At 45.1% G+C, this 27,347-nt stretch overlaps 1 protein-coding gene across 3 annotated transcripts in view; it reads right to left on the minus strand.

Annotated features, from left to right (window-relative positions):
* The window catches only part of ASTN1 (astrotactin 1), a 337,153-nt gene that overhangs the window by 31,759 nt on the left and 278,047 nt on the right, over positions 1–27,347 (minus strand). For all 3 annotated transcript variants that reach the window (XM_032604868.1, XM_032604858.1, XM_032604850.1), the window contains exons 17-20: positions 18,670–18,938; positions 9,044–9,177; positions 5,335–5,486; positions 4,159–4,294 (exon numbers count right to left, since the gene is read on the minus strand). In XM_032604868.1, the coding sequence (XP_032460759.1) occupies positions 4,159–4,294; positions 5,335–5,486; positions 9,044–9,177; positions 18,670–18,938 (691 nt within the window). The remainder of the gene's footprint in view (positions 1–4,158; positions 4,295–5,334; positions 5,487–9,043; positions 9,178–18,669; positions 18,939–27,347) is intronic.

Raw genomic sequence — 27,347 nt, forward strand, 5'->3', positions numbered from 1 at the left:
AGGCCACCAAACCTGAAGCCAGCATGTCCGCTCTACCCTGTCTGGCACTGCTCCATTTCCCAGTCGTATCTCACAAGCCGGTCTCAGGCCAGGTCTCAACTCCCTCCTCTGCCCTTCTGCTCCAGACCACCTTGAGCTGTTTCTCAGAGATGGGCCCAGAGGTACCCAGGGCAGACTGCAGACCTGCACCTCATGATCAGGGGTTCCCAGATGGGTGAATTCCCCCTCACCCTCATGTACCCTTCATGGAGCAGGGATCTCTCTCACCGGAGATCCTGACGACAGGGCCCCTGACGTGTAGGAAGTCCGTCTCCCTGCTCAGAGGTGGGTCGCTTGATCTTTGTTGCAGACTCTGCCCTGATCCCACTTCTGGCTGCCCCTTCTCATCAGAGTCAGGAGATAGGAAGCCCTGTTTGTTGCCCAGGCACTGGCAAAGTCACAGGGCTGCTAGTGTGAGCCAGGCCCAGGGCCCCGGTTCTCACCTCTGTGCTCTCTTCCTTCACTGGTCCCTCCGCAACTGGGTGTCTGAGCCCACACTCCTGAGCCCACCCCCCCACCCCCACCCCGAGATCCAGACTGCCTGCTGTCCTGTCCTCTGTAAGACGGCCCTGCTTCATCTTTTCCCATCCGCCTCCCAGGGCCCTGAGCATCGCCTTGGGACTCCAGGTCAGGGCTGGCATCTTGCTACATGATGCTGTCTGCCTGGATATTTACAAGCTTAGGGGTCACCTGCCCTAGACTGTCTACGGTAGGTTCCAGCCACCTTTTGTAGCGCACCCTTATTTAACCTTGAACCTTTAATGTTTAGCAACTTCCCTGGAGAAATTCCCTGAGAAATGTCCTAAGCTTCAGGTACCAAAGTGGCTGTCAGATGGACGCTCTCTCTCAGTGCCTGGGATGCAGTTAATCCTCACCCCTTCCCGCTTGTCCCACTCCTCAGAGTTTGCTTTGTGCTCAATCCTGCTGTGAGTTCCCACTAACTCTATTGGATCTTGGGCTGGGATGAAACTGTGTATGCTGTAATTAATTCTCATTATTCTCACCGGGCAATTAGTAAAAAAATTTAGGGCCCTAAGTCCTTACCATTTTTAATGGCAAAGCCCTTACCTTTATTAGGAAACAGAAGTCTTCCCACATCCTTCTAAGTAGAGAGGATGCCTGACCTAAAAAAACATCCTCAGCGGTCCTGGCTCCCTCGGTCCTGGAGGGACCCTGAGGAGTAGTCAGATTATTTTTACTACTGAAGCAAGCCTGGGGAACACTCTATACGTTTCATGTGGAAATGCCGTGTGCAGTTATTTCAGGAAGGTCCTCCGCTTATAGTCAGCAGCATCATTTCCACCCTGGACACTCGTAGGGTAGTAATAGCCGGAATTATTGGACAGAAGAGATAAGCCCTGCTCCCAATCCAGAGGGATAATGTGTAAGTCCATTCACTGTCTCGTCCAAAGCTCCCGGGCCCTTTCCACCTCTGCCTGGCTGCTGGGACTGTTCAGCCTGTTGTTAGAGCCTGTGTGACGACATGTATATTGTGTGTGTGTGCGTGCGTGCGTGTGTGTGTGTGAACCAACGCAGCCCTGCTCTGGCTCCAGGGCTGATGTTTTAAAGGACTGAAACTTGAAGTGCATGGAGTATCCTTGGGCCTCCTGCCAGGGGCTGACTGTCTCTGTCTGCGACTTTCACACTTGCCCCCTCCAGGTGTGGTGGTTTCTACGGATGGCTCCAAATCCACTCCCTTTTTCTGAATTATCTGTTCGTTGTCTCACGTCCCCTAAGGCAGCAGCTCTGCTGTGAGGGCACGCTGTGGTGGGGTGTGGTAGGCTACAAGGCCGGGGAGTCACTTCCCCACTCTGGCCTCAGTTTCCTCATCTGTAAAATGAAGATAGAGTACCGGACACACTTTAAGATCTCTTTTAACCAGGATTCTTAACTGTTTTCGTACAGTCGACCCTTCTCAGAATAATGCTTTTCCAATGCATCAAAGTGCATAGGATGACAAAGTAAGCCATCTATACTGAAAGGCCATTCTGCCTCCGTGGACCCCAGGTGAAGAGCCAGCTCTATGCTTTCACTTGAGTTATAAGATCATGCTCGATCCTTCCAGTAGCCTGGACTGGCTGGGGAGTGAGACGCAGATAAGAGAATGCAAACCTTGATTCAATTCTTAACCACCCGCCACACCCAGACAACAAGCTGTGTGATTCTGAGGAAGTTACTCAGCGTTGCTGAACCTCAGTTTCCTCATCTATAAAATGGGAACAATAACCCTAATCTCACAGGGTCGGGGGTGGTGGTTCCCAGAAGCACCTACACGTAGTGAACCCTCCGTAAATGAAGGCTGCCTTCCTCCATATTACAGATAAGAAAACTTAGTTGCAGAAACGTTCAGTGTTCTGCTTAATCACTTAGTGGTTAGAAACAAAATCAGGTTTGGGGCCCATGTGTTCTCAACTCTTAACGCAGGGCTCCTTCCTGTCCTTGCACCAGGGACTGAAGCTCTGGTCCACTCGATGGCTCTGCAAGGAGGAACGTCTCTCCCAGGCCCGCCTGCATGCTCTCTGCACGTGATCTGCAGCGCCACCTAGTGGAGATTGGCTGTTTTTTCCCTCTGCCCAGTGCACTCTCTCTTAATTTCTTCAGCAATCAATCTTGACAGAACGTTTGTGTTTTACAAGACTTAAGAGGGAGACACTAGAAGCTCACCTAGGATAGCAGAGTGGGAGAAGCCATCGGCCTCGGGTCTCTGTGAAATGTAGCCAGACCAAGGCCCATATGAGGAGGGTCCCAGAGTGGGTAAGGGCTGGCACCCCCAACGGACAACCATGCCAGCCTCGCGCTTGTAGGAACTTTGAAATTCCTAATTAACGTTTGTTACTTAGTGACAGGAATTAGTGGGCCCTCATTATAAATGGTAATTCCAGTTTCACTGAGTTTGAGGCATTTACAGCAGGTTAGGTGTTCCATGTTCCCAAATCTTTGTTCCTTTTACCTGTTCCCCTCCTAATGAAGGGCCGGACTGCCCAAATCTCAGGCCATCTGATGAGAATCCTAAGGAGATTTTCCTTTGTCCTACTATTATCATTTATGTCTCTCTATATTTTCCAGCCCCTCCAGAATACCACTTGTCTTTATGTGCTTTACTTTCATCAGCCTGGCCCCTTGGTTACATCTCCTTCCTGTGAGCATCTAAGTTCATCTTGCAATCCACGCCACTCACATTTCTAGTGCTTTTCATCTTTGAACTCTTCCACTATGGAAATGGAAATGATTTATTCCAGAAACCTTGACTCTGTTCCCATGACCTCATCTGTAAACTGTTAAATGTTTTTCATACTGATGGGGTCAAAGAGTCGCAGAACTACATCGCTATGAATTCTGCCTTCACCCCCCGCCCGCGCAATTTTCCCGTCATGACTTAGATTCCATCACTATCTCTCCTCTCTTGGTATCTTTTATGTCTGTTTCGCGAATACTTTACTGTTGTTCCCAGAGCACCGAGGGAAACGGGGAAGAGCTACCAGAAAGAATAGAGCTGTTCCAAGTGCCACAATACAGGAGCTCGCTGTACTTTCTTTGAAGAAAGACCATCTCTCACCTCTGTACACTATCTATTTCAATGCCACTAGAGCAGAATTCTTGGTATTCTACTCCTTTCCTCCAAAACAAAATTAATCATCTCCTCTGACTTAACAGCATTCACTCTATTTTCCCAAGCTCACTTTCTTCTATCCCCTTTATTCACTATCTGCTTCTACCCTGTTGTCTACTCGCCGCTCACCCAGTGTGCCTTTTCCAACGTTATGCTTCCTACTGAAATTCTACACAACCTAATTCAGATGACGTCCTCTCTAGTTAGAAAGAATCACTTCTTTCTTTTCTACAACAGGTTCCTTGCTCTTTTACATCCAGCTTTAATTTCAATCGGCCTGATGTTAACGTTAGTTGTTTATATGTTACAAACTAGGATGGGACTATATTATCTTTCTTGGTTCTCCCCCTCCAGTACCGAGAAGGTTCTCTATAATGCTGATTGAGACAAGACTTGAGACACCCATGTTTTTTGAAGTCTCTAAAGGAACTCAAGTAGCTAAAAGGAACCAGCTAAAAGTCTGGGGGCATTCAGGGTAAGGAATAACTAGACAGGTGTCTGTCACTCACATGTAGATGGTGTCAGGTTCCAGGCATTGTATGATCAGAGAGATGGTGGTGAGCTGCTTGTCCGGGACCTGAGAGGGCATCGCACAAGGAGACTTCGCTCCGGAGATGATGTCGTCAACAAAGCTCAGCACCGTTTCTGCCCAGAGGGGAAGGAATGGAAAAAGCATGAGAAACAGGGATGGCCAAGCAACACCTGGTTGGGACTGACTCCGTTAGAACTTAACATTAAAATCACTCGGTCCCTGGTCTTCTCAAATTCCTAGTAGGGCAAGGAGACCCAGAAGGAATGGTCTTTTCTGTTTCATATTTAATCAGTTTGGAGCCATCTGTCCAGAGTTAGCTGAGACAACCAAAGCAAGATATACATAGCACATCTGCAAGCTCTTTTATGACATGTTCTTGACTTGGGCAGAAAACAGCTGTTCTGGTCAACGGTCATTGCCAGACCTTTGCAGTACCTGTGCGCATCAGGAAAGAGCCTCGGACGAAGCCGTAGCCAGCGCTCTATGCCCAAAGGCAGTGCATATGTTTCCAAGCCACAGTGATAGTTGCACCAGAAGCTATTTACCCTGCACTAGACTGTGGATGCTACCACCCTGCTGGTGCCCATACTCATGCGTCAGTTTTAGGAATGATTTATGTTCACCTTTCCCTATGTATAGACAGTGAAATACTAAGGCATGAAACATTTTTCATGGGGTGTTTCCACTCCTTTAAGACGTCTCTCTTCTAGCTGTACCTGGCAAAAGCAAGGTTTGCTTTAGGATAAGACATGGGGTAATAAGAACATCTGTTTCTACATGCTTTTGCCTGGATGGGGTGGGGAGTTGGGGTTATTAGCAAAGAAACTTTTTCTGTAATCATGGCAGTGGTTAACACAGAATTGTTTCCTAATTATGGGCTAGGATAACTAGTGTACTGTATTGTTGTTTCTTTGTGCCTAGAGACAATGAAATGGACACCTCTTTCATAAACAAAAACAAAATTAAAACAAGACTTTGTCAGATGCTCACCATGCAAAAACTCTCAAATGGAAAGGATAGCTGCTGCTGCTTCTCCCTGCTCCTCCTACGTTGCCTGGGGACCCAGGGCAAAGCCAGGAGGCAGGACATTTTCCTTTTCTTTTCTTTTTGCCACCCTGGATCAAGATGAGCCTGTGAAGTGGGAGATGCTCACCTGTCTCCACCTTGGAGTGGTCCATCCTGTCAGTGACCTTTTCTTGACGGATGAGGTAATCTACAATCTGCACCCCGATTGGAGGCTCTGAGTGTTCCCATTCCAGGACCACGAGGGTGCTGCTGGGCTCATGAACCGTGGAGAGTCTGAGCCTGAGTGCAGACAGCAAGAAACATGAAATGGGGGCCCAGCCCCAATACCACTACTGGCCACCTTCTCAATTATTATTATAGCGTAAACTCTTCTTTCTAACCTTTCTTAACCAACCACTAGGATGATTTCTTTGAGGGTGTGTCTCCTTCACTGTAAAATAAAGATTCTTGAAGATCCTTAAAGTCTATATTTTGTTCATCTAAGTGCCTGTCACAAATTGGGGACTCAACATATATTTGTAAATAAATAAGCTGGTGAGTCAAAGATGAAGGAATGCCTGCATTTTACAGGGTTAGTGGATAGGGCCTTTGGAGTAGCACTTTATAGGGCTTGAAAATGTAATTTCTGGGTTTGCTCTTGAAAAATAAGAAAATGTGCCTATAATGCTCATACCAAGGCCCACTAAAGGTGACGTCTGGGAGAGCTCTGCATTAAGAAGGACAGTCAGCTCAGCTTCGAGAACATTACAGGATTGCCCTGCTGGCAGAACCGTGGCTTCCCCTCTTGCTACGGGTACTAACACGTGCTCAGTTTGCAGGTAATGCTCATAGGGGGCTTTACTGGGCCAGAGAAAGTTGGACACATGCCAAGTTCTCCTCAGGGCATTGTCCTACGCCTGCACACCCAGGTTCTGATTTCAGTTTCTGTCTTTACTCTTGGGTTTCTATGAATACCCTGATTCCAGACTCTAGTCTTGCCTTGCTTTTCCCAATTCATTGTCTCCTTGTGTCATGTAAATTGCCCATTTTGACCACTCTGCCATCTCATAACTCTTTATACTTGTAGAGACTCAATAAACACTATTGTAGAGACTCAAACACTATTAACATTCATTGGCATGGATCTTCCAATGATCCCAGAGGTTTCGATTCTCTGCCTTGTTCTGACGTCACGTGTGTGCGTTCGGTTTCCCACTTGCTTCTTGTCCCCTGTTTCTTCCTAGACCACTGGCTTTAGGGAGTTTTCCCTGTTCATCTCACACCAGCCTCCCTCCCTTACATGAGTCTCTGCCATTCATTCCCAACCTTCGCTCCCATATCTCATGACCACCCATAATCCTGGTGCTCTAGCCTACACTCAGCTCACCAGATGTGTCATTGGTCTCAAGGATCCCCAGGCAAGGTACTGTGGATGGATCCCATCAAAGCAATGTTCAATTTCAAGTCAACGAATATTTATTAAGCACCCACTACTTACAAGAATGTGCTCGGTGCTGAAGGTGCACTGGTGCAAAAGCCAACTCCAGCCCCTCCTCTTATGGAGTGGTCACTAGACCAACATACAAATTCTGCATGTGACTGTAATAGTGTGTGATGAGAACTTTAACAAGACATGATGGGAGGCTGTGGGAGCAACAGTGAGGAATTCAACTGGTGGGAGAATGACACAAACCACACGCTCTTTAGTGGCTTACTATGAAGGAGTGCATAGTTTGCATATGACATTAAAGATGGAACAGACCCCAAACAGTGCAGATATTCATTCATTAGAATCATATGCAGAGGGCTGTTTTGAAGAAAAAAGCATTAGGAAGCTTAAGTAAGTAACTAAGCCTTACTGAGAACTCAGATTCCGTGAAAACATGGACTGAGGCTGGCCTCTACTGAGAAATAGGAGTGTGTATGATTTAAAGAGGCTAGTGTAAAACTAGAGTGCATTCCTATATCCAACTACCGATAAAAATTCAAGAAATTACGGTTTGCTGCTGGAAGAAGTGACGAGAGTTGACAAGAAAAGTGAAGTCCTTTGTAGATGTTCCTGTTTATGGAAATTTAGCCCAATTAGATCTCTTTTGCTACGACATTTAGTAAATGCAGATTTTGAAATGAAATCAGCCCTAGGACACCAATGGCTAGATCTGGCATCCACCTGATTTAGTGTTGTGTGTCAAAGGTAGCTCTCTTAGCTGGTGAATCAGGCTAGAAGCACCATCTTCCAGAGTTCCCTTTCTGCCAAAAGAAAGACCTTTTACTAATAATGAGCTTGACTCTCTTTTGAGCTGAGAGGTCTAAGTCATGGCTTGTAAAGAGCAAGAAGCCAATGGCTGGCGTGTCTAAAATGGCCCACATAGAAAAGGCCTGTAGACAAAAGAAGACATTGGCTTGTGATGACCCTGTACCACTGTGTTCTCCTCTTTCTCAATGTTCTTCCTGCTCAGTCCTGGCCCTTTAAGGCCCACCCACACTTTCACGGAACAGACCAGATAGCAGTATGCACACAGACCAGCCTCTCACTTGCTGGTTTCCTCCTGCCATTTTGCTCCTGCTTACTCAGCCCTCCAGTTACTGAGTCAGGATCCTCCCTTTGGGCTCTCTTGGCCTTACCAATCCAGGCTCCTCCAGCTCGTCCTACCATCCCTCTTTATTAGACACAACATTTCTGTGCTTTACTCCCATGGCAGATGCCACATTCGAGGCCAACAGGGTTTCCTGCCCTTTACATGAGTTCAGCCAGTTCTGTTCAGCCTTCCTCTGAGTGTATGAAAACTGGACATGTTCATTTTCAGCCACCTTTGCACTTTGTTCACCCCTCAAATGCAGATGCCCCTTAATGCACATCCCTGACCCTCTGCTCTTCCCAGATGACAGTCATTCTGGAGCATCCTTTCTCATAGCTGTGGTTCCATTTCTCATTTCTTTGAGGCTGAGTTCAATCTTCTTATCTCGAGCGTTTACTTTGTTATAGGGCTCCAGGTCATCTTTCCTCATGACCACTGACTATTTCTATACCACTGCCCCACTATAATTCTCAGGCAGGTCCAAACGGAACCAACCTCCTCCTTGAACCTGCTTATCCTGGGACGCTTCTTTTCTCAGCTGTAGTCTATTCATTGTCCCAGCCACTGAGGTCAGAAGTCTTAAGTCCATTCTCCACTTTTCCTTCCTTCTCACTCCCACAGTCAATCAGTCACCAAACCCTGCTGGTTCTACCCAAAGTCATCTCTGAGTTGTAGCCTCTGTGTACTATACTATTATGGTTAAGATCACAGTCTCTTACCTATGGCCCTGCTTCCTGCTCTATGACCATGGAAAAACTATTCAGTCCATCGGAATCCATTTCCCTGTCTGTTAAAGGGGGTGGTGGTGGTGATAACAGTACCTAACTGCTTCACACTGTGCCCGACACCCAGTAAGTGTGTTGCTGTCCTGGGCCTTATTACTGACCTCTATCTTCCTCCACGGCAACAATACATTTACCCCTCTTTTCTTCTAGCCATGCTGTCCTGCTTTCTCCACCTTTGGGGAGAAATTCAAGTACTATGTCCTTTATGAAGCCTTCACTATTCTTCAAATTCAGACTCGACTCTTCCCTTTTCACACTGTCTTTAAATGTCTCATATAACTCTTATCCTACCATCTCTGCTACTGTTACATTGGTTCACTTGCCTCCCTAGAAGACTGAAAGCGCCCCTAAGGCAGGTACTGCACCATATTTTTCTTTCTGTTCCCCAGGACCCAGCCCATTGCTCGGAAAAGAGTAGACACCCTTTAACATATGTTTGCAGAATAATGGCGAGGCACACAAGCAAGAGAAAGGCCGAGAAAGGGAATCATACACGGGCTGTGGGAGAGGCGCACAGGCAGGGAGTCCATCAGTTCCGAAAGCGGTGGGGTCACATCGACACCAGTCCTCGATGACATCTCCGGTCCCGGAGCACCAGAGGGAGCTCATGGTGGCCTCCAGCAAGAGCTGCAAGAGAGGGCAGAGAAAAGAGTAAGCATCAGGGAGCCAGGGCTGGGTCCCCAGAGTAATGAGACAGAGCATCAGGGCTCTGCTTGGCCCTAAATAACTCCAGTCAGCAGCCTGTAGCACCACGTCTCCATTTACTTCTACCCCAGAAGAGTGTTTCTGGGACGCCTGGACCCTGTAGGACCCGTAGGGTGTCTCTGTCTCATTAGCATAATAGTTCATCCCTGTGGTTGAGGGCTGTCATCTTGGAATCAAGTCTGATTCCACCTCGCCTCTCCCTCCCTCCCATTCCGCACCATCATTCCACACCTAGGGCTCTAGAGCCATGACCTCTTCCCCATACGCTCAGCAGGGCCAGTCTTGACCACTCTCCCCCGGGTCAGAGGCACTCAGCCTTTTCTCAGCTGCCTCTCTGAGCATCCTTCTCTGCCCTCTTCACGCTGCCCCAGTATCTCCTCTGCGTTCCTTCAGCATGCCTTGTATCTCACTTACAACATTTATGCAGTTCTGCTTTCGGTTGTGATTATGCATTAGACCTCTCTTTCCCCGTAGAAGGTAGAAACCACGTGACACACAGGCTAAGAGCCGTGCTCTGGGGCAGTCCCTCTAGGTGAGAACTCCAGCTCTGCCAACCACTGCCATGTGACCTTGGGCAAATTACATAAACTCAGGCTCCTCGATGGTAAAGTGGGATAAAGACAGCACTTTCCTTATAAGGATGTTGTGACAGCTAGATGAATAAATACATGCCAAAGGGCATGGCATAGTGCCTATGCTAGGCACACATTAGCTGCATATAAATAGTACATGTCGGTCATCAATAAATAACAGCAATTGTTATTGTCTTTGAATGACAGGGTTGCGTCTTGTGTGGAAGCTTGTTAATAACATAGAACCTAGAGTAAGTCTTTACATACAGTGGTTTCACAGCAGATATTCACTATTCAATTAAAGGACAACAAGATAAAATTAGATCACTGAGGGAACAGAACTTATGAGAGGGGCAAGTACCTGGTGAGGAACTGGGTCCTGACAGGCACTGAGCCCTGTGTGAGGCCCTGCTGCCTCAACCCCAGCCCAGGGTAGGGGAGAGCCTGAGACAGCTGCAGGGCAAGCTCAGGGATTTCTCTCCAGGTCAACTCAACCTCTGCAGCCTCTGCTTTTCCTTTGATTCTCTTCCCTCTGTTTCATCCTCACCACACCCACACATAATGGATAAATTAGAGAAATGAAACAGCTATCCTGGAAAGTTTTAGGCCAAACAATTAAAAGAAAGAAAAAAAGAGAAGAAGATAAGAAAAAGAAGAGATAATCCTACAAAATACAACATGTTCAAGTCCAAAGCCAGTATCCTATGTCCCATCCATCCCAGGTTAGAAGAGATGACATAAAGTTCATACTGACCCCCCTCCTTGGATTGGGAGCCTCAAGGGAGCAGGGATTCTCTGTTATCACTATGATTTGTGTAGAGCTTTAGAATTTACAAAGTCCTTAATTTATTTTTTTCCCTATTTTTTTTTAAACATCTTTATTGGAGTATAATTGCTTTACAATGGTGTGTTAGTTTCTGCTGGATAACAAAGTGAATCAGCTATACGTATACATATATCCCCATATCACCTCCCTCTTGCATCTCCCTCCCACCCTCCCTATACCACCCCTCTACGTGGTCACAAAGCACCGAGCTGATCTCCCTGTGCTATGTGGTGGCTTCCCACTAGCTATCTATTTTACATTTGGTAGTGTATATATGTCCATGCCACTCTCTCACTTCATCCCAGCTTACCCTTCCCCCTCCCCATGTCCTCAAGTCCATTCTCTATATCTGCATCTTTATTCCTGTCCTGCCCCTAGGTTCATCAGAACCAATTTTTATTTTAGATTCCATATATATTTGTTAGCATACAGTATTTGTTTTTCTTTTTCTGACTTAACTTCACTCTGTATGACAGACTCTAGGTCCATCCACCTCGCTACAAATAACTCAATCTCGTTTTCTTTTTATGGCTGAGTAATACTCCATTGCATACATGTGTCACATCTTCTTTATCCATTCATCTGTCAATGGACACTTAGGTTGCTTCCATGTCTTGGCTATTGTAAATAGAGCTGCAATGAACGCTGTGGTACATGACTCTTTTTGAATTATGGCTTTCTCAGGGTATATGCCCAGTAGTGGGATTGCTGGGTCGTACAGTAGTTCTATTTTTAGTTTTTTAAGGAACCTCCATACTGTTCTCCATAGTGGCTGTATCAATTTACATTCCCACCAGCAGTGCAGGAGGGTTCCCTTTTCTCCACACCCTCTCCAGCATTTATCGTTTGTAGATGTTTTTATGATGGCCATTCTGACTGGTGTGAGATGATACCTCATCAGAGTTTTGATTTGCATTTCGCTAATGATTAGTGATGTTGAGCGCCCTTTCATGTGTTTATTGGCAATCTGTATAGCTTCTGTGGAGAAATGTCTGCTTAGGTCTTCTGCCCATTTTTGGATTGGGTTGTTTGTTATTTTGTTATTGAGCTGCATATAAATTGTGGAGATTAATCCTTTGTCAGTTGCTTCATTTGCAAATATTTTCTCCCATTCTGAGGGTTGTCTTTTTGTCTCATTTATGGCTTCCTTAGGTCCCATTTGTTTATTTTTGTTATTATTTCCATTTCTCTAGGAGGTGGGTCAAAAAGAATCTTGCTGTGATGTTATGTCATAGAGTGTTCTGCCTATGTTTTCCTCTAAGAGTTTTATAGTGTCTGACTTTACATTTAGGTCTTTAATCCATTTTGAGTTTATTTTTGTGTATGGTGTTAGGGAGTGTCCTAATTTCATTCTTTTTCACGTAGCTGTCCAGTTTTCCCAGCACCATTTATTGAAGAGGCTGTCTTTTCTCCATTGTATACTCTTGCCTCTTTTATCAAAGATAAGGTGACCATATGTATGTGGGTTTATCTAGGGCTTTCTATCCTGTTCCATTGATCTATATTTCTGTTTTTGTGCCAGTATCATACTGTCTTGATTACTGTAGCTTTGTAGTATAGTCTGAAGTCAGGGAGCCTGATTCCTCCAGCTCCATTTTTCTTTCTCAAGATTGCTTTGGCTCTTCGGGGTCTTTTGTGTTTCCATACAAATTGTGAAATTTTTTTGTTCTAGTTCTATGAAAAATGCCACTGGTAGTTCGATAGGGATTGCACTGAATCTGCAGATTGCTTTGGGTAGTATAGTCATTTTCACAATGTTGATTCCTCCAATCCAAGAACATGGTATATCTCTCCATCTGTTTGTATCATCTTTAATTTCCATCATCAGTGTCTTACAGTTTTCCGCATATAGGTCTTTTGTCAAAGGAGAAGTAACAACTGACACTGCAGAAATACAAAGGCTCAGGAGAGATTACTACAAGCAACTATATGCCAATAAAAATGGACAACCTGGAAGAAATGGACAAATTCTTAGAAAAGCACAACTTCCCGAGACTGAACTAGGAAGAAATAGAAAATATAAACAAACCAATCACAAGCACTGAAGTTGAAACTGTGATGAAAAATCCTCCAACAAACAAAAGCCCAGGAGCAGACGGATTCACAGTCAAATTCTATCAAACATTTAGAGAAGAGCAAACACCCATCCTTCTCATACTCTTCCAAAATATAGCAGAGGGAGGAAGACTCCCAAAATCATTCTACAAGGCCACCATCACCTTGATACCAAAACCAGACAAAGATGTCACAAAAAAAGAAAACTACAGACCAATATCACTGATGAACGTAGATGCAAAAATCCTCAACAAAATACTAGCAAACAGAATCCAACAGCACATTAAAAGGATCATACACCATGATCAAGTGGGGTTTATCTCAGGAAAGCAAGGATTCTTCAATATACACAAATCAATCAATGTGATACACCATATTAACAAATTGAAGGAGAAAAAACATATGATCATCTCAATAGTTGCCGAAAAAGCTTTTGACAAAATTCAACACCCATGTATGGTTAAAAACTCTCCAGAAAGTAGGCATAGAGGGAACTTACTTCAGCATAATAAAGGCCGTATATGACAAACCCACAGCCAACATCATTCTCAGTGGTGAAAAACTGAATCCATTTCTACTAAGATCAGGAACAAGAAAAGTTTGCACACTCTCACCACTAGTATTCAACATAGTTTTGTAAGTTTAACCGCAGCAATCAGAGAAGAAAAAGAAATAAAAAGAATCCAAATCAGGAAAGAAGAAGTAAAACTGTCACTGTTTGCAGATGACATGATACTATTCATAGAGAATCCCAAAGATGTTACCAGAAAACTACTAGAGCTAGTCAATGAATTTGGTAAAGTAGCAGGATATAAAATTAATGCACAGAAATCTCTTGCATTCCTATACACTAATGATGAAAAATCTGAAAGAGAAATTAAGGAAACACTCTCATTTACCATTGCAACAAAAAGAATAAAATACCTAGGAATAAACCTACCTAAGGAGACAAAGCCCTTTAAATGCTAACACTTTTGTAAGGGAGCAGACCCTATGGAGCCTTCTGGGGGCAGACCCTTCCCCCATACCTGCTTTAGCTCCTCTCTGAAGTGCCTAGATAATAGTATCTGATGCACATTTCCTGAGTTGTTTTACAGATGTGAAACCCCCCCCAGCAAATGGAAGATGTTAACTACTTGACGTCCATGAGCAAGTAGCCCTCAGGCCTCCTGGAGCCTAAGGACTGATAATGTTAACCCCTGCGACACCGGCCTGTTACCACACCACCAAGCAATCAGAGAACTGTGCACAAGTTGATCACACACCCTGCAAGCCCTCTCCCTCACCTGGGTTTTAAAACTGTTTTCCTGAAAGCCTTTGGGGAGTTTGGGGTTTTAGAGCACAAGCCACCTGTCCTCCTTGTATTGGCACCTTTACAATAAACGCTGCATTTTCCTTCACCACAATCTGGTGTCAGTAGATTGGCTTTACTGTGCGTGGGTGAGCAGACCCGAGTTTGGCTCAGTAACACTTTAATTTGAGGTCCATGTTAGACAGTTACCATGATTCACAGTGGAGGACACTTAGAGTCCAAAAGGTTAGGTAACTTGCTCATGGCCACAGGTTAGTAAATGGGTAACAGGACGGATTTTACATCTCAGGCTTGATGGAAACATCAAGCTCTCTTGATTAACACCATATCCACCAGCTCCCAGGATGAATACCAGTTCACAGTAGGTGCTCACTTTATGCTTTACCTGACTAAACCAAATTCAAATCAAAAGGTGCATTTTCTTTAACTAGGAAAACAGACATCCTTTGAGATGAGCAGAATAAAGAAGACATCATGGCTGCTGCCCTACAGTCTTCAATCAACTATTATTGGCTAAGTACCTGTAGGAACGATTTCCTGTCCTAAGCATTAAGGATACAGTGCGTAAGATATATACGGCCCCTGCTTGCATTAAGTCTTACAGCTAAATAATAAACAAACAAAAGTTATATAAATAACCAGAACTGTGATAAGGGCTCCAGAAAAGGGTGAAATGGTGGCAGAAGGGACAAGGAGGGGGCCAATCTCACGGAGGAGTTTGGGAAGGCCTCCATGAGCTTGGAGGGATAGGTCAAGAGTAATCCGGTCACAAAGCTTGGGGAAGTATTCCAGGTAGAAAAACCAATATTAAGAAGACTTTAGCCTGCAAGAAACTTGACTTCTAAAATCAACTAAGAAAAAGTTCATCTTGCTATAAGAGACAGAGCGGGGGCAGGGGCAAAGAGATGCTAAGAAAGTGAAAGGGTGGCAGGCTGATTACAAAGTCCTTAGGACACCATGTGGGGGTGGGTGTCACATTCTAAGAGCAACAGGAAACCATCAAAGTGTTTCAAACAGGGGAGCAACCTGATCAGATTTTCCTTCCAAAGTTATTGATGACAATACATATGATGACAAACATTCTAAATGCCGTTTCAGACCATTCGCTGAGAGTTCCTACTCTCTAAATCCTGGGCGAGAGGTAACTGTGTAGGTAGGATGAGGGTACAAGAGAGGAATCAAGAAGGAACGCTTTGGGAAAGGAAGAGAAAGGAAAACTACATTTTTCTTAGTACCTACAATGTGCCAGGCATTCCATAGGAATCCTTGTTTGTTATTAGATTTAATCCTGATTCCAGAAAAGAAATCGAATTTTCCAATTTTTATTATTTTTCTCTAAGGAAAGCAGCTGAACTTTTTATTAATATATAAATTTATTTCTTTTATTTATTTTTATTTTTGGCTGCATTGGGTCTTCATTGCTGCGCGTAGGTTTTCTCTAGTTGTGGCGAGCGGGGGCTACTCTTCCTTGCTGTGCGTGGGCTTCTTACCACGGTGGCTTCTCTTGTTGTGGAGCACAGGCTCTAGGCACACAGACTTCAGTAGCTGTGGCACACGGGCTCAGTAGTTGTGGCTTGTGGGCTCTAGAGCGCAGGTTCAGTAGTTGTGGAGCACAGGCTTAGTTGCTCCGAGGCATGTGGGATCTTCCCGGTCCAGGGCTCAAAACCCATGTCCCCTGCATTGGCAGGCGGATTCTTAACCACTGCGCCACCAGGGAAGTCCAAGGAGCTGAACTTTCAAGCCAAGTTCATCTATCCATTCATCTGTCCATTTATTCATTACTTCGTTCATTCATTCTGCAGAATGCCAACTATGTGTGACCACTGCTGGGCACTGGGATTCCATAGAAGAGAAAGTTTCTCACAGTCTAGAGGAGAGTGAACAACTATATAAACCCTAGGAGAGTAGGTGGTGCATGCTTTAAGAGATGTATGCACACATACAGTGGGAGCGACACGAAGGAACAGCGGGTCGGCCTGGGAGTGTAAGGGAGAGTCACGTTTGAGCTGAAACTTGGAAGTAACAGTTAAGAGTTTGCCAGTGGCAGTAATGTGGGAAAAGGCACTTCCGGGAGAAAGAGTTGCAAGTCTGAAGGGTCAGATGCATGGGAGAAAATGCGTTTTGTTTAAGGAGGTACAAGGAGTTAAATTTTGGAGGGTAAAGCATACAGTATAGAGTGGGTACAGACTAACCATGTAAGCGAAGACAAAATCGGAGAGTGAACTGCCCTTGTAAGGAGGTGCTAAGGACTTTAGATTTATTCAACAGATTCTGCAGAGCCACTGAATTACCTTGCTGCTGTATGATCAGGAGTTCGTATTAGCCTTAAGGCTAATTAGTTAGATGACTCATACAGGGAAACCAGTAAAAAGGCTACTGTAACAAAGAAGATGGTGGCTTGATATTACAACAGATGACTGAAATAGTTAGGCTGTGACAGGGGGTGTAATAAAAAGAGGACGGATTTGAGATATTTGTGGCCCTAGATGATGGATTAGATGCTAGGGACAAGAAAAGTCTAGGCAGCATCCTTGGTCTCCAGTTTGGGCAACTTGGTAGAAAAGAATGCCGTTCACTGAAGTGGAAGCACAAGCGGGTATAGTTTAGGGTGGAAGGTGGTGACTTCAAGTTTGTTGGGTTTGACACACCTGGTTTGTCATACGGTTTGATCTACTTGTTTCTAAATTGCAGTCACAGACTAGACTGAAATATGGCACTGGAGATTATTTAGTCCGACAGAAGGAAGACAGTGAGGCCAAGAGGTTGGAAAACTGGCCTGAAGATCTGCCAGACAGGTAGGGATAGGAACACAGCGAGTTCCTAATGCCAGGACTTAGCTCCCCTCCACTGGTCCTTTGCTTCATCACTCCTCATCTCTATTCCTTCGTAGAAAGGGCACAATTAGAAAGAAAAGCAGAGGAGTGGAGGGAATGGTGGACACAGGCAATGTCTAAGGAAGAAGAGAGAAGATGTGGTGACCGAACTCCTGCTCAGGCCACCTTTCTATGTGTTTAGAAATTAAAGGTTCAAAATACGGCCAGATGGGAGGTATCTCTCAACCACTCTCCTAAGACCAGTGCAGGGAGACAGAGAGGGGCTAAATTCTGGCAAGCAGGGGATCCAGAAAGGGGCGTTGCTAAAGACAAAACATCTTCAGCTTCCTCATTCTGCTGGTACTGGCCTGACAGGAAGCAGGGGCTCCAGGCCCCCCTCTCCCGCCAAGCTCTTCCCTGTCTGCAGCTTCGCATGCCCTGTCCCATAGGATGGTTCTATGCGTGAGCTCCCTGATTCTGCTGCTCCCAGGCAAGTGCACAGGAGCTCCTGGGGTGCTCAGAGAAGCAGCCTTGGGTGCTCACAGAAGACAGAGTGGGACATGTAAGGGGAGGGCTGGGCATTGGATTAAAAGCACTGCAGTTTTGGGGTTTCCATGGTGACACAAGCCCCTCCTTCTCATCGTCCTTTCAAGCCCACCTCCAGTGGTCTCTTCTCTCCCACTTCTCTTCCCATAGTCACTTCTATCAGAGTGAAGAGAAATTTGCAGGCCAAAGGAACAATTTATCTTTTTTGTTCCTGTGAAAAACCTTATTTTCAAACACTCAATGAGGTATCTGTAGCAGAGGCAGAGAGGCGAGAGAAACACACACACATGCAAAATCCCTCCTGTCGGTTTGAGCATCACCTATGAAACAAACTGTGACGCACCAGGTGTCCCTTGAAAGAGAAAAGAGAAAGCAATTATCACCCCACCTGGAGAGACACACCTCTCAGGCAGGCAAGCAGCTCACTGCTGTGACTCTACTATATCTTTTCCCCAAAGTGGCTTTGCCTAGTCTCAGAAGTCCCCCACCCTGAGCTTTTGTGTTTTCTATTTTTGTCATTGTTGTCGTTGTTGTCTGTGTTTTGACCCGCTCTGTTCTTAACGTCCTTGAGAAGATCAGAGAGCTAGGAAATGAGGTAAGTCACTGCCTCTGCTGCATTTATTTAGCTTACCCTTTTGGGTCCATTCATTTCCTGCTAGCACCTTGGGAAAGGGAGGGGCAGAGGAAAAAGAGGAGTGGCTGGGAAATGTCATGACCCAGCTGCATAATATAAGGCAGAAAGATCTGCATGGACGTGGAGTTTTGTTCTTAAGAGTCAGAGTGATGGGCAGAAAACCAACCCCCTCCAGACTAAGGTGGGCAGATCCTTCCCTTGGGGATCTGCACCTAATGTGCTCCTTCTAGCCTAGCTGACCCAGTCCTGGATCAGTTAGGGGAGCTGGCCCACCTGCCGGGCCAACAAGGGCGTGGTACTGCTGAGTCCCCTCCCACGACCACCCCCTGAGGCTTTCTGAACAAAGCTTTGGTGACTGTGATTGCTATGCCTCCTTATCTCCCTTCCTCCTTCCAGCCCTTGTTGCTCAAAGACCTGTACAAATGCCAAGCGGTGACTCCCGAGTCACCACCATGGGTGTTGCAGATGCATTGATTTGATTTAATATGCAAAAATGCAAATCTAAGCAAATTAGGTGGCTGGAGTAGTTAAATAAAAAGTCTCACTCTCCATATTGTAGCGTTGAGCTCAGCTGACCCTGTCACCCCCTCAGGCCATTTGGAAAACCCTTTGTTGCTGCTGATGCCACCTTGAACCCCATGTCCCAGGCCTCTTACCCTCTGTGTCTGGTTGTTGGTGACCAGTTCATAGATGGGGGCTGCTCTGGTCACCTCCAGCAGAACTGGCTCGGCAGGGGTGTCAGGGCTGGATGTCACATGACACAGGGGGCAGGACGAGGGGCACCGTCCCTTGCTCTGGCACTCCATGCGGACTCCAGCCGCCATGCGCTTGGTGCCAGACTCTGACAAGCTGGCAATGTATTCTGGGAATGTCAGCACCTTGGGGTCTCTTTCCCGCTCCTCTGACTCGTCGGATGGGGAGTTGCCTGGCAGACACAAAATAAAAAGGAACAGTGAGGGAGGTGAAAGAGCAGGGACTTGCATGGCCTCGTGGCCCCTGAGTGCTAGACTCAAGTCCTTGAGAGGTCAGAAAATGACTCTGAGGGGGTAAGAATGTGATGCTGTTATCCCACTCAATGTGGGGAGCCCATCCTCCCAGAAACCCACACAGCTGGAAATGACCCTTCCAAATGTGAGACCGGGTTTTCTTCCTTTCTGAGAATCATCAGCCCCATGGATCCTTTCAGATGGATGCTTCTGCTGTATCTGTGCAGGATTTATGGCTGTCATCAATAATATAAACAATAATAGCAGTGACTATTCTATGAATCATTTTCTTCACCCAAAAATGAAGATATTAATAATACCTACCTCTAGCATTGGTTATAAATAGCCAACTATTTTTAGAGCACAAAACACAACGGCTAGTGCATGTTGGAGCGCCATCATCATAGTTTTAATCGTAACTATCAGTAAGATTTATCAAGTCTGTACAGTGAAAGTGAGATCTGTTAAAGATCTCCCTTAACCCCTATAACAACTCTCCGCATGAGTTCTATCATCACACCCATTTTATAGATGAGGAAAGTGAGGCCAAGAGCCTCAAGACCACACAGCTAGTATATAGTGAGATCTGAAATTTAAATCCAGTCTTGTCTGATCCTAAAGCCGTTAAGTCAGAGGGAATAACAGGACTTCTCTGCTTCATTATTAATCAATGTATTAAAGATACAGAAGGAAGTTGGACTTTTTCAAAAAGATTTGCACTACAAAGCCTGAAAGATGGGTCCACATTGCCCTTGACTGATGAGTAAAAGGTATTTGGGGAAGCTCTTGATTTATTTTTGGTGACAAACATTGGAAATGCCTACCAGAAGAGTTCTTCCCTATGGAAGAAAGCATTGCTTGACATTTCTCTTCCAAGCCTTCCTAATTTTTCATTTAATTTATTAAGTCTAAAGAAAGATGGAAGTAGAATCTGCTAACAAAAAGCTCTGGGTTCCTTAGGAGATCCCTGGTCCTTTGTGCACAGTTGTATGCCCGAACATGAAACAATTTCAGGGAGATGGCTGGGCTTTTGGAAACAACAGGCAGACACAGAATGTTCCTTCTGGTTCTCAGGCTCATCAAGAGTGCCGAGCTTGAGGGACCAGATCTTTGGGGAAACTGGTTGGAAGGATTTGCAAAGTGGTTCCAGAAGGTAATTGTGAGATATGACTTCATAGCAGAGTTCCCTGTGATGGGGCTCAGGGAGCACTGTTATTCTCCCCTTGTTCGCGATGTAATGTAAGACCGTTTGGAAGTGTCCAGGGGCATTTCAGCACTGTTGTTTCCCACATGAGCATCATCACTGTGCAGACGAGACATTTTTACCAGCAGCTCCATTGACACCAGATTCCTTCTGTGTGCAAAGGCAAAGGCTCACTTAGAAACTATAAATATGGAATATAATTTCACACGTGCCTTTTGTTTAATAACGGATCAAAGATTGAGCTCAAGCCCTTGCTAGGTTATAAGGGAACTGCATGACAGCACACACCAAAACCAAGAATGATGGCCTCCAATAGGAAGTCCAGAAGCCCACACCAGCTAGCCCCAGAGTCAACTCCAAGCCATGTGTACATCTTGATTGACATTCAGGCTCATGAAACTCAGTGAACCCCACTGGGAGGGTTTGTGAAGTGGCCACGACCTGGCAGGACTCTCCTCACCCAGCCCCTGGCCAGGCCTCCAATCTTCTTCAACAGGCTGTATGAACTGGGCTGTGATAAGTAGGGGTGGGGTGAGAGCTTTGCAACTATGATGTGATTTCTAGAAAAACAGGCCCTCGTTCATTGAGAAAGGAAATGAAAAAAAAAAAAATCAGTAAAGAGACCATGCTTCTTTTCAAGATAAGATTTAAAACATCTCACTGTGCAAGCCTTGCCGGGGAGCTGGAGGGTCTCTTGCTGGCCCTCCTGACCCTCACAAGCATTTCATTATCCATCCACATGTCATCTCAACCTCCTGGTTGAGAAAGTATTCAACAAAGAGGCTGCGAGAAGCATTTCTATGAAATGACCACGAGATGGTGATATCAGCTCTAAAATGACTTCTGTGAGAGGAAAGAAAAGGCGTGATCAATCCGGTGTGGCCAGTGTGGTACCACAGAAAATAAACTTACAGAAAAATAACACCTGGCTACTTTAAAAAAAAAAAAAAAGTCATGGTACAATTTCCTTTCAATCAAATAATAAAAAGCTGAGTAAAACAAATCCATAAAACTTATCCTAAGGAGAAAAATACAGAGTGAGAGACATAATTGTGAGAGACACAAGGAAGGGAAAATAAAACTCTAAAGGGAAAATAAAAATCCCCCTCCAGAGGCTTCCCTGGTGGCGCAGTGGTTGAGAGTCCGCCTGCTGATGCAGGGGACACGGGTTCGTACCCTGGTCCGGGAAGATCCCACATGCCATGGAGCGGCTGGGCCTGTGAGCCATGGGCGCTGAGCCATGGGCGCTGAGCCTGCGCGTCCGGAGCCTGTGCTCCGCAACGGGAGAGGCCACAACAGTGAGAGGCCTGCGTACCGGGGGGGAAAAAAAAAAAATATATATATATATATATATATATATATGTATATATATATATACATATATATATCCCCATCCATATCCTTCACATGGAGTATAGTTTACTTAAAGGGGGAAATAATATGCCACCAGATTTCTTTTTTCTCACTTTCACTCCCCAAACACCCAGAAACTACCCCCACACCCTACATACATATCCGTATATAAGACATATAACCCCTGCCCATTCATCACTTAGGGTGCACCATCTGACAGACAAATTGGGCCACGAGAGGGCACTGCAACCCCAAACGCAGTCGAGCTGAGTGACAGCCTCCCTGCCCTCCAGCGCTGCATCATTAAGGCTTGTAATCGCTCTAAACATTTGAGGGGCTGCTCCCCTTGCTTCCGTCTTCTGGCTTTCCCAATTAAAATCAAGATGCAACTAATCCCCTTCAGTATCTGTCAGCCCTGGATTGGTGTAAGATTAGGACGTAGAGAAGCACAGGAAGGGGTTTACAGAGGAAGATAGTGAGAGGCCACCAAACTCTTGTTTTCATCAGAATTGTATTTTCCTTCTCCTGATAATATTCAGGCCCATACAGAGCAGGCCCTGCTGGAGGCCAAGACGAATTGCCCCTCTGGTCCCCTCATCATGCAGGATGGAACTGTCTAGAGAGGAGCGAGATTTACACAGAAGTAATGAGCGGCTAACTCCCCAAAGCCATCTATTCAGGCTCCAGCGAAGAATAGATGTGTGTCTATGAGAGAGATTTTTCAAAAAGAAAATGCATTTTCCATGCGCCATTAAAGATACGATCGGGAAATACTCCTTAAAATGATGGAGTCCAGTGGTGAAAGCCCAGATAAATCTCCCTTTGCCCAAAGAGAGTACCAATAACCAACGTGTCTGTGGGGAGTGAAAGAGTTCAAACCTAAAAGCTTCAGGCGAGTCTGAGCTTTGACATTTGCTTTTAAACCCCAGCTCAGTGTTGGAGTGGGTGGTGGCGAGGTCTGTGTGTGGAGAGTGGAGGGAAGAGTCTCTGCCTTATTTCCTTATGGTTCAATGGCCACCTTCTTCTATGTCCACTCCAATGACAGTCCTTTCTTACTTCATCTCTCTTCTGCCCTCTAGATCCTGGGTAGAAATGCTCTAGTAATTTGAGACACTATCTTGTTTCTTAATAAAATGAATATTCTATTTCAACAAATACACAGTTTCTGGACAAAAATAAGCTACAATTAAGGTCTTAAAAGAATATAACTGACAAAGGTAACTTCTGACCAAGAATACCCGAGTGTGCTCCCCCCCACTCAGCCCCGTTTGCAAAATTCACCCTATTGCTCTCAGGGGAGGCTGTGGGGTCCTCATCACACTTAAGCTTTCTTACAAGTAGAAGAACAGCCAACCTGGAATGTCGTTAACAACCCCAAAACTGCAAAGCATTCTGCAAATACAGTTTGCTATAAATAAATGCCATTTGCTTTAGGCTAAATCTGTATCCTACAGCACACAGTGGATGAATTTCCCCAATAGAATACTGTGCTATGAGATTATTGGCATCCTCAGTGTTCAAAATCTCTTTGTGGATGTGCCTGTGGCCTGAGGCATGTACATATTGACCCACCTAGACTCAGGAGCATAGGAGGATGACAGATGACAAAAGTGACTGACCATCCTCATGCAGGGTATGCTCTGCTGCTGGAAACTGACAGGTCATGAAGGTGAATTAGTTGTTATGAAGTAAATTGGTACCATTCCTGTAGGATTCTGGGACTGCTTAAGAATCTCTCTCCTGAGTCGGTACCCAAGGCAATGAGATGCTAATGACATCACAGCTAGAACTACAGAGGCAGTTCATTAGGCAGCCAAAAAAAAAAATCAAATGCAAACTTGTCAGATCCCAGCTTTTGGAGACAGCTTAGGACCCACAGGAAAGAAAGCTTGACGTGGGGTAAATGAAGCACAGCCATAGTGAACTGCACCCTGAAGGCCACGGACACCCTGATTTCCATGACCTACCCCCACTCCCACTCCCCCCACCCCAGTCTACTCCTGTTCACACCAGAAATCCTGAAGTTACCCGAATTCACATTTCCACCCATGCACCCAGGGTCAAATCAGCCTCTTACGGTGTTTAGTTATGTCTGTAAACAGAGAGGGTCAGGTCGCTCTGGATGGCCTTAAATTGAACACCTAGACCTGCCATGAGACACACTTTCTGAGATCTGACCAAAATACTATACGATGGATTCATAATCACGATGGATTCATAATCAGGGACAAGTGGATAGGGCGTGACCCGGCCACTTCTCTCTACACCTCAATAGGAGATAACGGGTGCTCTGGGGGCAGGGATTGTGTCTTCTTCATATTTGAAACTCCTTTCCCTGGTTTAGGTGTATATATCCATTTCCATATCTCTTTCTATCTATGTCTATCTATATATCCATGGATACATATTTTTTTTTTTGGAGGGAAAAGGGGAGTGAATATAGTAAGTCATGACCATAGATTTAAATTTTAAAAACAAGTCAAACATAAAGAATAAAGCCAACGCATCTGTAAATAGTCTCTAGCCCCTTACCAAAGCTTCGAGCAATCAAGTAGAAAGAAAAGAAAACGTTATCTGACGACAGCCAAAGCTACATTTCTAGCTGGGATTGCTTCCCCAAGTATAACAGAACTTAATACGCTTGCTTGGAAATCCATCTGAATGTTCAATAGGCACCTCAAACTCAACGTGTCCCAAACCGCAGTCCTCGTGTCTCCACACCCTCCCAGCAACCTGCTCCTCCTTCCATAGGTCCTTGCTCAGGAAAGGGCATCAATTTCCCTTGATGCCAGAGCCAGAAATCCTGGCTTCTTTGTGGGTTCCTTCTTGCTCTCCCAATCAATCTTAAATCTATGTACTTTACCTCCCCCAAGCCATCCACTTCTCTGCAAGGTCTGAGTCAGACTGCCTGGGCTTGATTTCTGACCTTACCACTTGTTAGCTGTGTAATTTGGGGGCGGTTTCTTAACCTTTCTGTGCCTGGGCTTTCTCATACATAAAATGGAGATGATAATAACAACTGATTTAGTAAGGCTGTGGTAACAATGGATTGATAAAATCCATGCAGAGAGAGTTTGGCGGAGCTGGGACATAGTGAGTACTCTCTAAAATTAATGATTCTCACAATGCCTGTCTACTTATCTACACTGCTGCCAGCCACACCATCAAATGATTGGCTCCTTGAAGGACGAAATTATGTCTTGTTCGCCACTATAATATCCCACAGTGCCTAACATGTAATGTAACTAATGCATTTGACAATTCATTAAACAAATATTTATGGAATGCCTACAAATGTTTGTCCAACTAATAAATCATTTCTAATGACTTGTATAGAAAGTGACTACTCCCTGTGTTCTGCAGGTACTAACTAGACAGGCTGGGTTTAATTTCATTTCTCACCTTGCTGTCCTGAGTTCTTTTGAGATTTTCTAGTTTTCTTCGAAAGAGACATCAACTCAGAGTGAGTTCCACTACTTTCGTGTACAAACGGGAATTGGTCAGAGATAATCTAGTTACAAAGATTTGAGATAATATTGCAAAAATACATTTTGCAAATTTTGAAAGTATACACACATATCTCAGAGGTTATTAATGTGCACTGGGTAATCACCTTGGGACTTAAGGATTTACGCTTAAGAAAAGGAGTAGCCGACTGTGGCGCTGAAGAGCAGACAGTGGTTCTCCTGCGACTAGAAAATGTGAGAAAGTTGTGGTCACTAATGTCACAATGTGTCAAAAGGCCGGACTGGTGTCCTGGGCCTGCGGGGCCATGGGTACCAGTAGCTGAGGTGGAGGTACATTGCTGTGGGGTTCTAGGCAGCTCTGAGAGCTGAGCGATAGCATTGTACTGGGATTCAACATTGTGTGGACCACTTCACCAGCAAACAAGGCAGTGTGACAGCAAGAGAGAGAGGCATTCTAGACCCCAAGGACGGTCACAGAGAACCAGGCCTTCTGCACTTTTTCTACTCTGCCCAGTCTCAGCCTGCACACTGGAGCCCATCCACCTTTCCCACTACACATTCATCACTACCCATTAGCTCAGAGGAAGCACATCTTTCTTTGGGGATTAAATACTAGACAACTATCCAACATGTTCAGAAACAGTCCCAATTCCAGAGAGTTTATACTCTTGTCCTTCCTTACAAATAAATCCACAATTAAAAAACAAAAATCCTTTGTCAGGATGTATCCTTTGTGTTCTAAAGTTAAAGTTACATTAAGAGGTACAAACTACTAAGTATAAAATAAATAAGATACAGGGATGTAATGTAAACCAAAAAAATATTAAAGTTAGTGTACACTTCAGCTCTAGTTCTTTGGTATTCCTTCAAGAAATTTCTGGAAATAGCAGATCAGATGGTTTTTGTTATAAGCGTGAACGGCATGTCTGGGTGTGGTGAAGTCCAGTGTAATAGTCAGTGGTCATCAAATACCCACTGGGCACCTCAGCAAAGCACCATTAACAGGACGTTCAAGAAAAGGTGTCTTCTGGAAAATTAAATGTTTTCTTTAACTGGTACTTAGCAGAAAATGCTTAGTTTTCCTCCAGTTCTTGTTGACATTCTTCTTCTCTAAAAATGTTGTTTTCCAATTTTCTGCCTCACTCATGAAGCATTGCCTACCAAACAGAATTAAACCTTTCCCCAAGGCAGCTGCAGGTGATGATTTTGTTCATCAATTATGACCATGCAGATGTGGAAGCTGTAGGAGACAGAAAGAAAATGGTATCTCGTCCCCAAACAGCTCTTAAAAAGTGGATCAATAACGTAAGGTTACATTTTCTGAAGATTGCCCCCCTCTTAATAGGCATGTTGTCAAACGAATAATTGCCTGCTTGAGGCTCCTGGTTCAGCAGGTCCATGTGAAGCTGAAGTTTGGTGTAGCTGCAGTGCTTTGTCCTTGCCAAAAGCTCTTAGTCAGCTTTGATGTGGGAACAGTTTTAATTTCGTAACAAACTGACAAATTGGCCAAAGCCTCCGTCAGCCTCTTTTTGGTCAGTAATAGTGATGTTCCTTTTGGGATGAGAGGTTGAGTCCGAGAAATAGCAGGAGAGCAGCCTCTACCAAGGAATCAATAAAAACGCAAAGACAGCCTTTGTCTAGCAGTGAACCCAAGTGCTAAAAAAAAAAAAAAGTGACCTCTTTTCAATCTTAAACTTAGTGTGAAAAGGAAAATATGAAGACAGCCCAGTGATGCAACCACCACTTTAGAGATGCCTGAATATGCATCTCTAAACAGCCCATGCGTCTCAAGAGGAACAAAAATAAAATCCAAGAATTCCTGGGAAGCCCTGAAGCTTTTACTACAAAAATGAGCTCTTCTAATCAGCTAGACTGCTCCTCCCCAGTGGGCAAGAAGCTGCCTCTGTTTTGTTGGAGCGTCGTGGCTCTCACCCAGGCCCCGCACTTGAGAAGCGTTCAACAAACACACAGGGATGGAAAGAAGCAAAAGGTTTTTAGCTCTTTCTACTCTCTGACTGCCTGCAATTCCTCAAGGCTGCAACCCAAAGCCTCATTAGGATTCATCATACAGGCCAGGCCAGGAAGCCTGAGCGGCTCAGGGGGATTGTCCGGAAGCACGTGCACAGCGCACTTCGTGCACGCGTCTGTGGGCTGTGGGAGACCCGGCGGATATCACTGTTGTCCCAACACACCCTAAAAATGTCTTTCTTTACCTTTTCCTTTCTTTCTCTCTCTTTCTTTCTCTCCCTTCCTTCCTCCCTCCCTCCCCTCTTTTCTTTCTTCCCTACCTTCCATCCTTCCATACACACACACACACACACACA

This window comes from Phocoena sinus, chromosome 1 (genome assembly GCF_008692025.1).
Source record: "Phocoena sinus isolate mPhoSin1 chromosome 1, mPhoSin1.pri, whole genome shotgun sequence".
NCBI classification, from domain to species: domain Eukaryota; kingdom Metazoa; phylum Chordata; class Mammalia; order Artiodactyla; family Phocoenidae; genus Phocoena; species Phocoena sinus.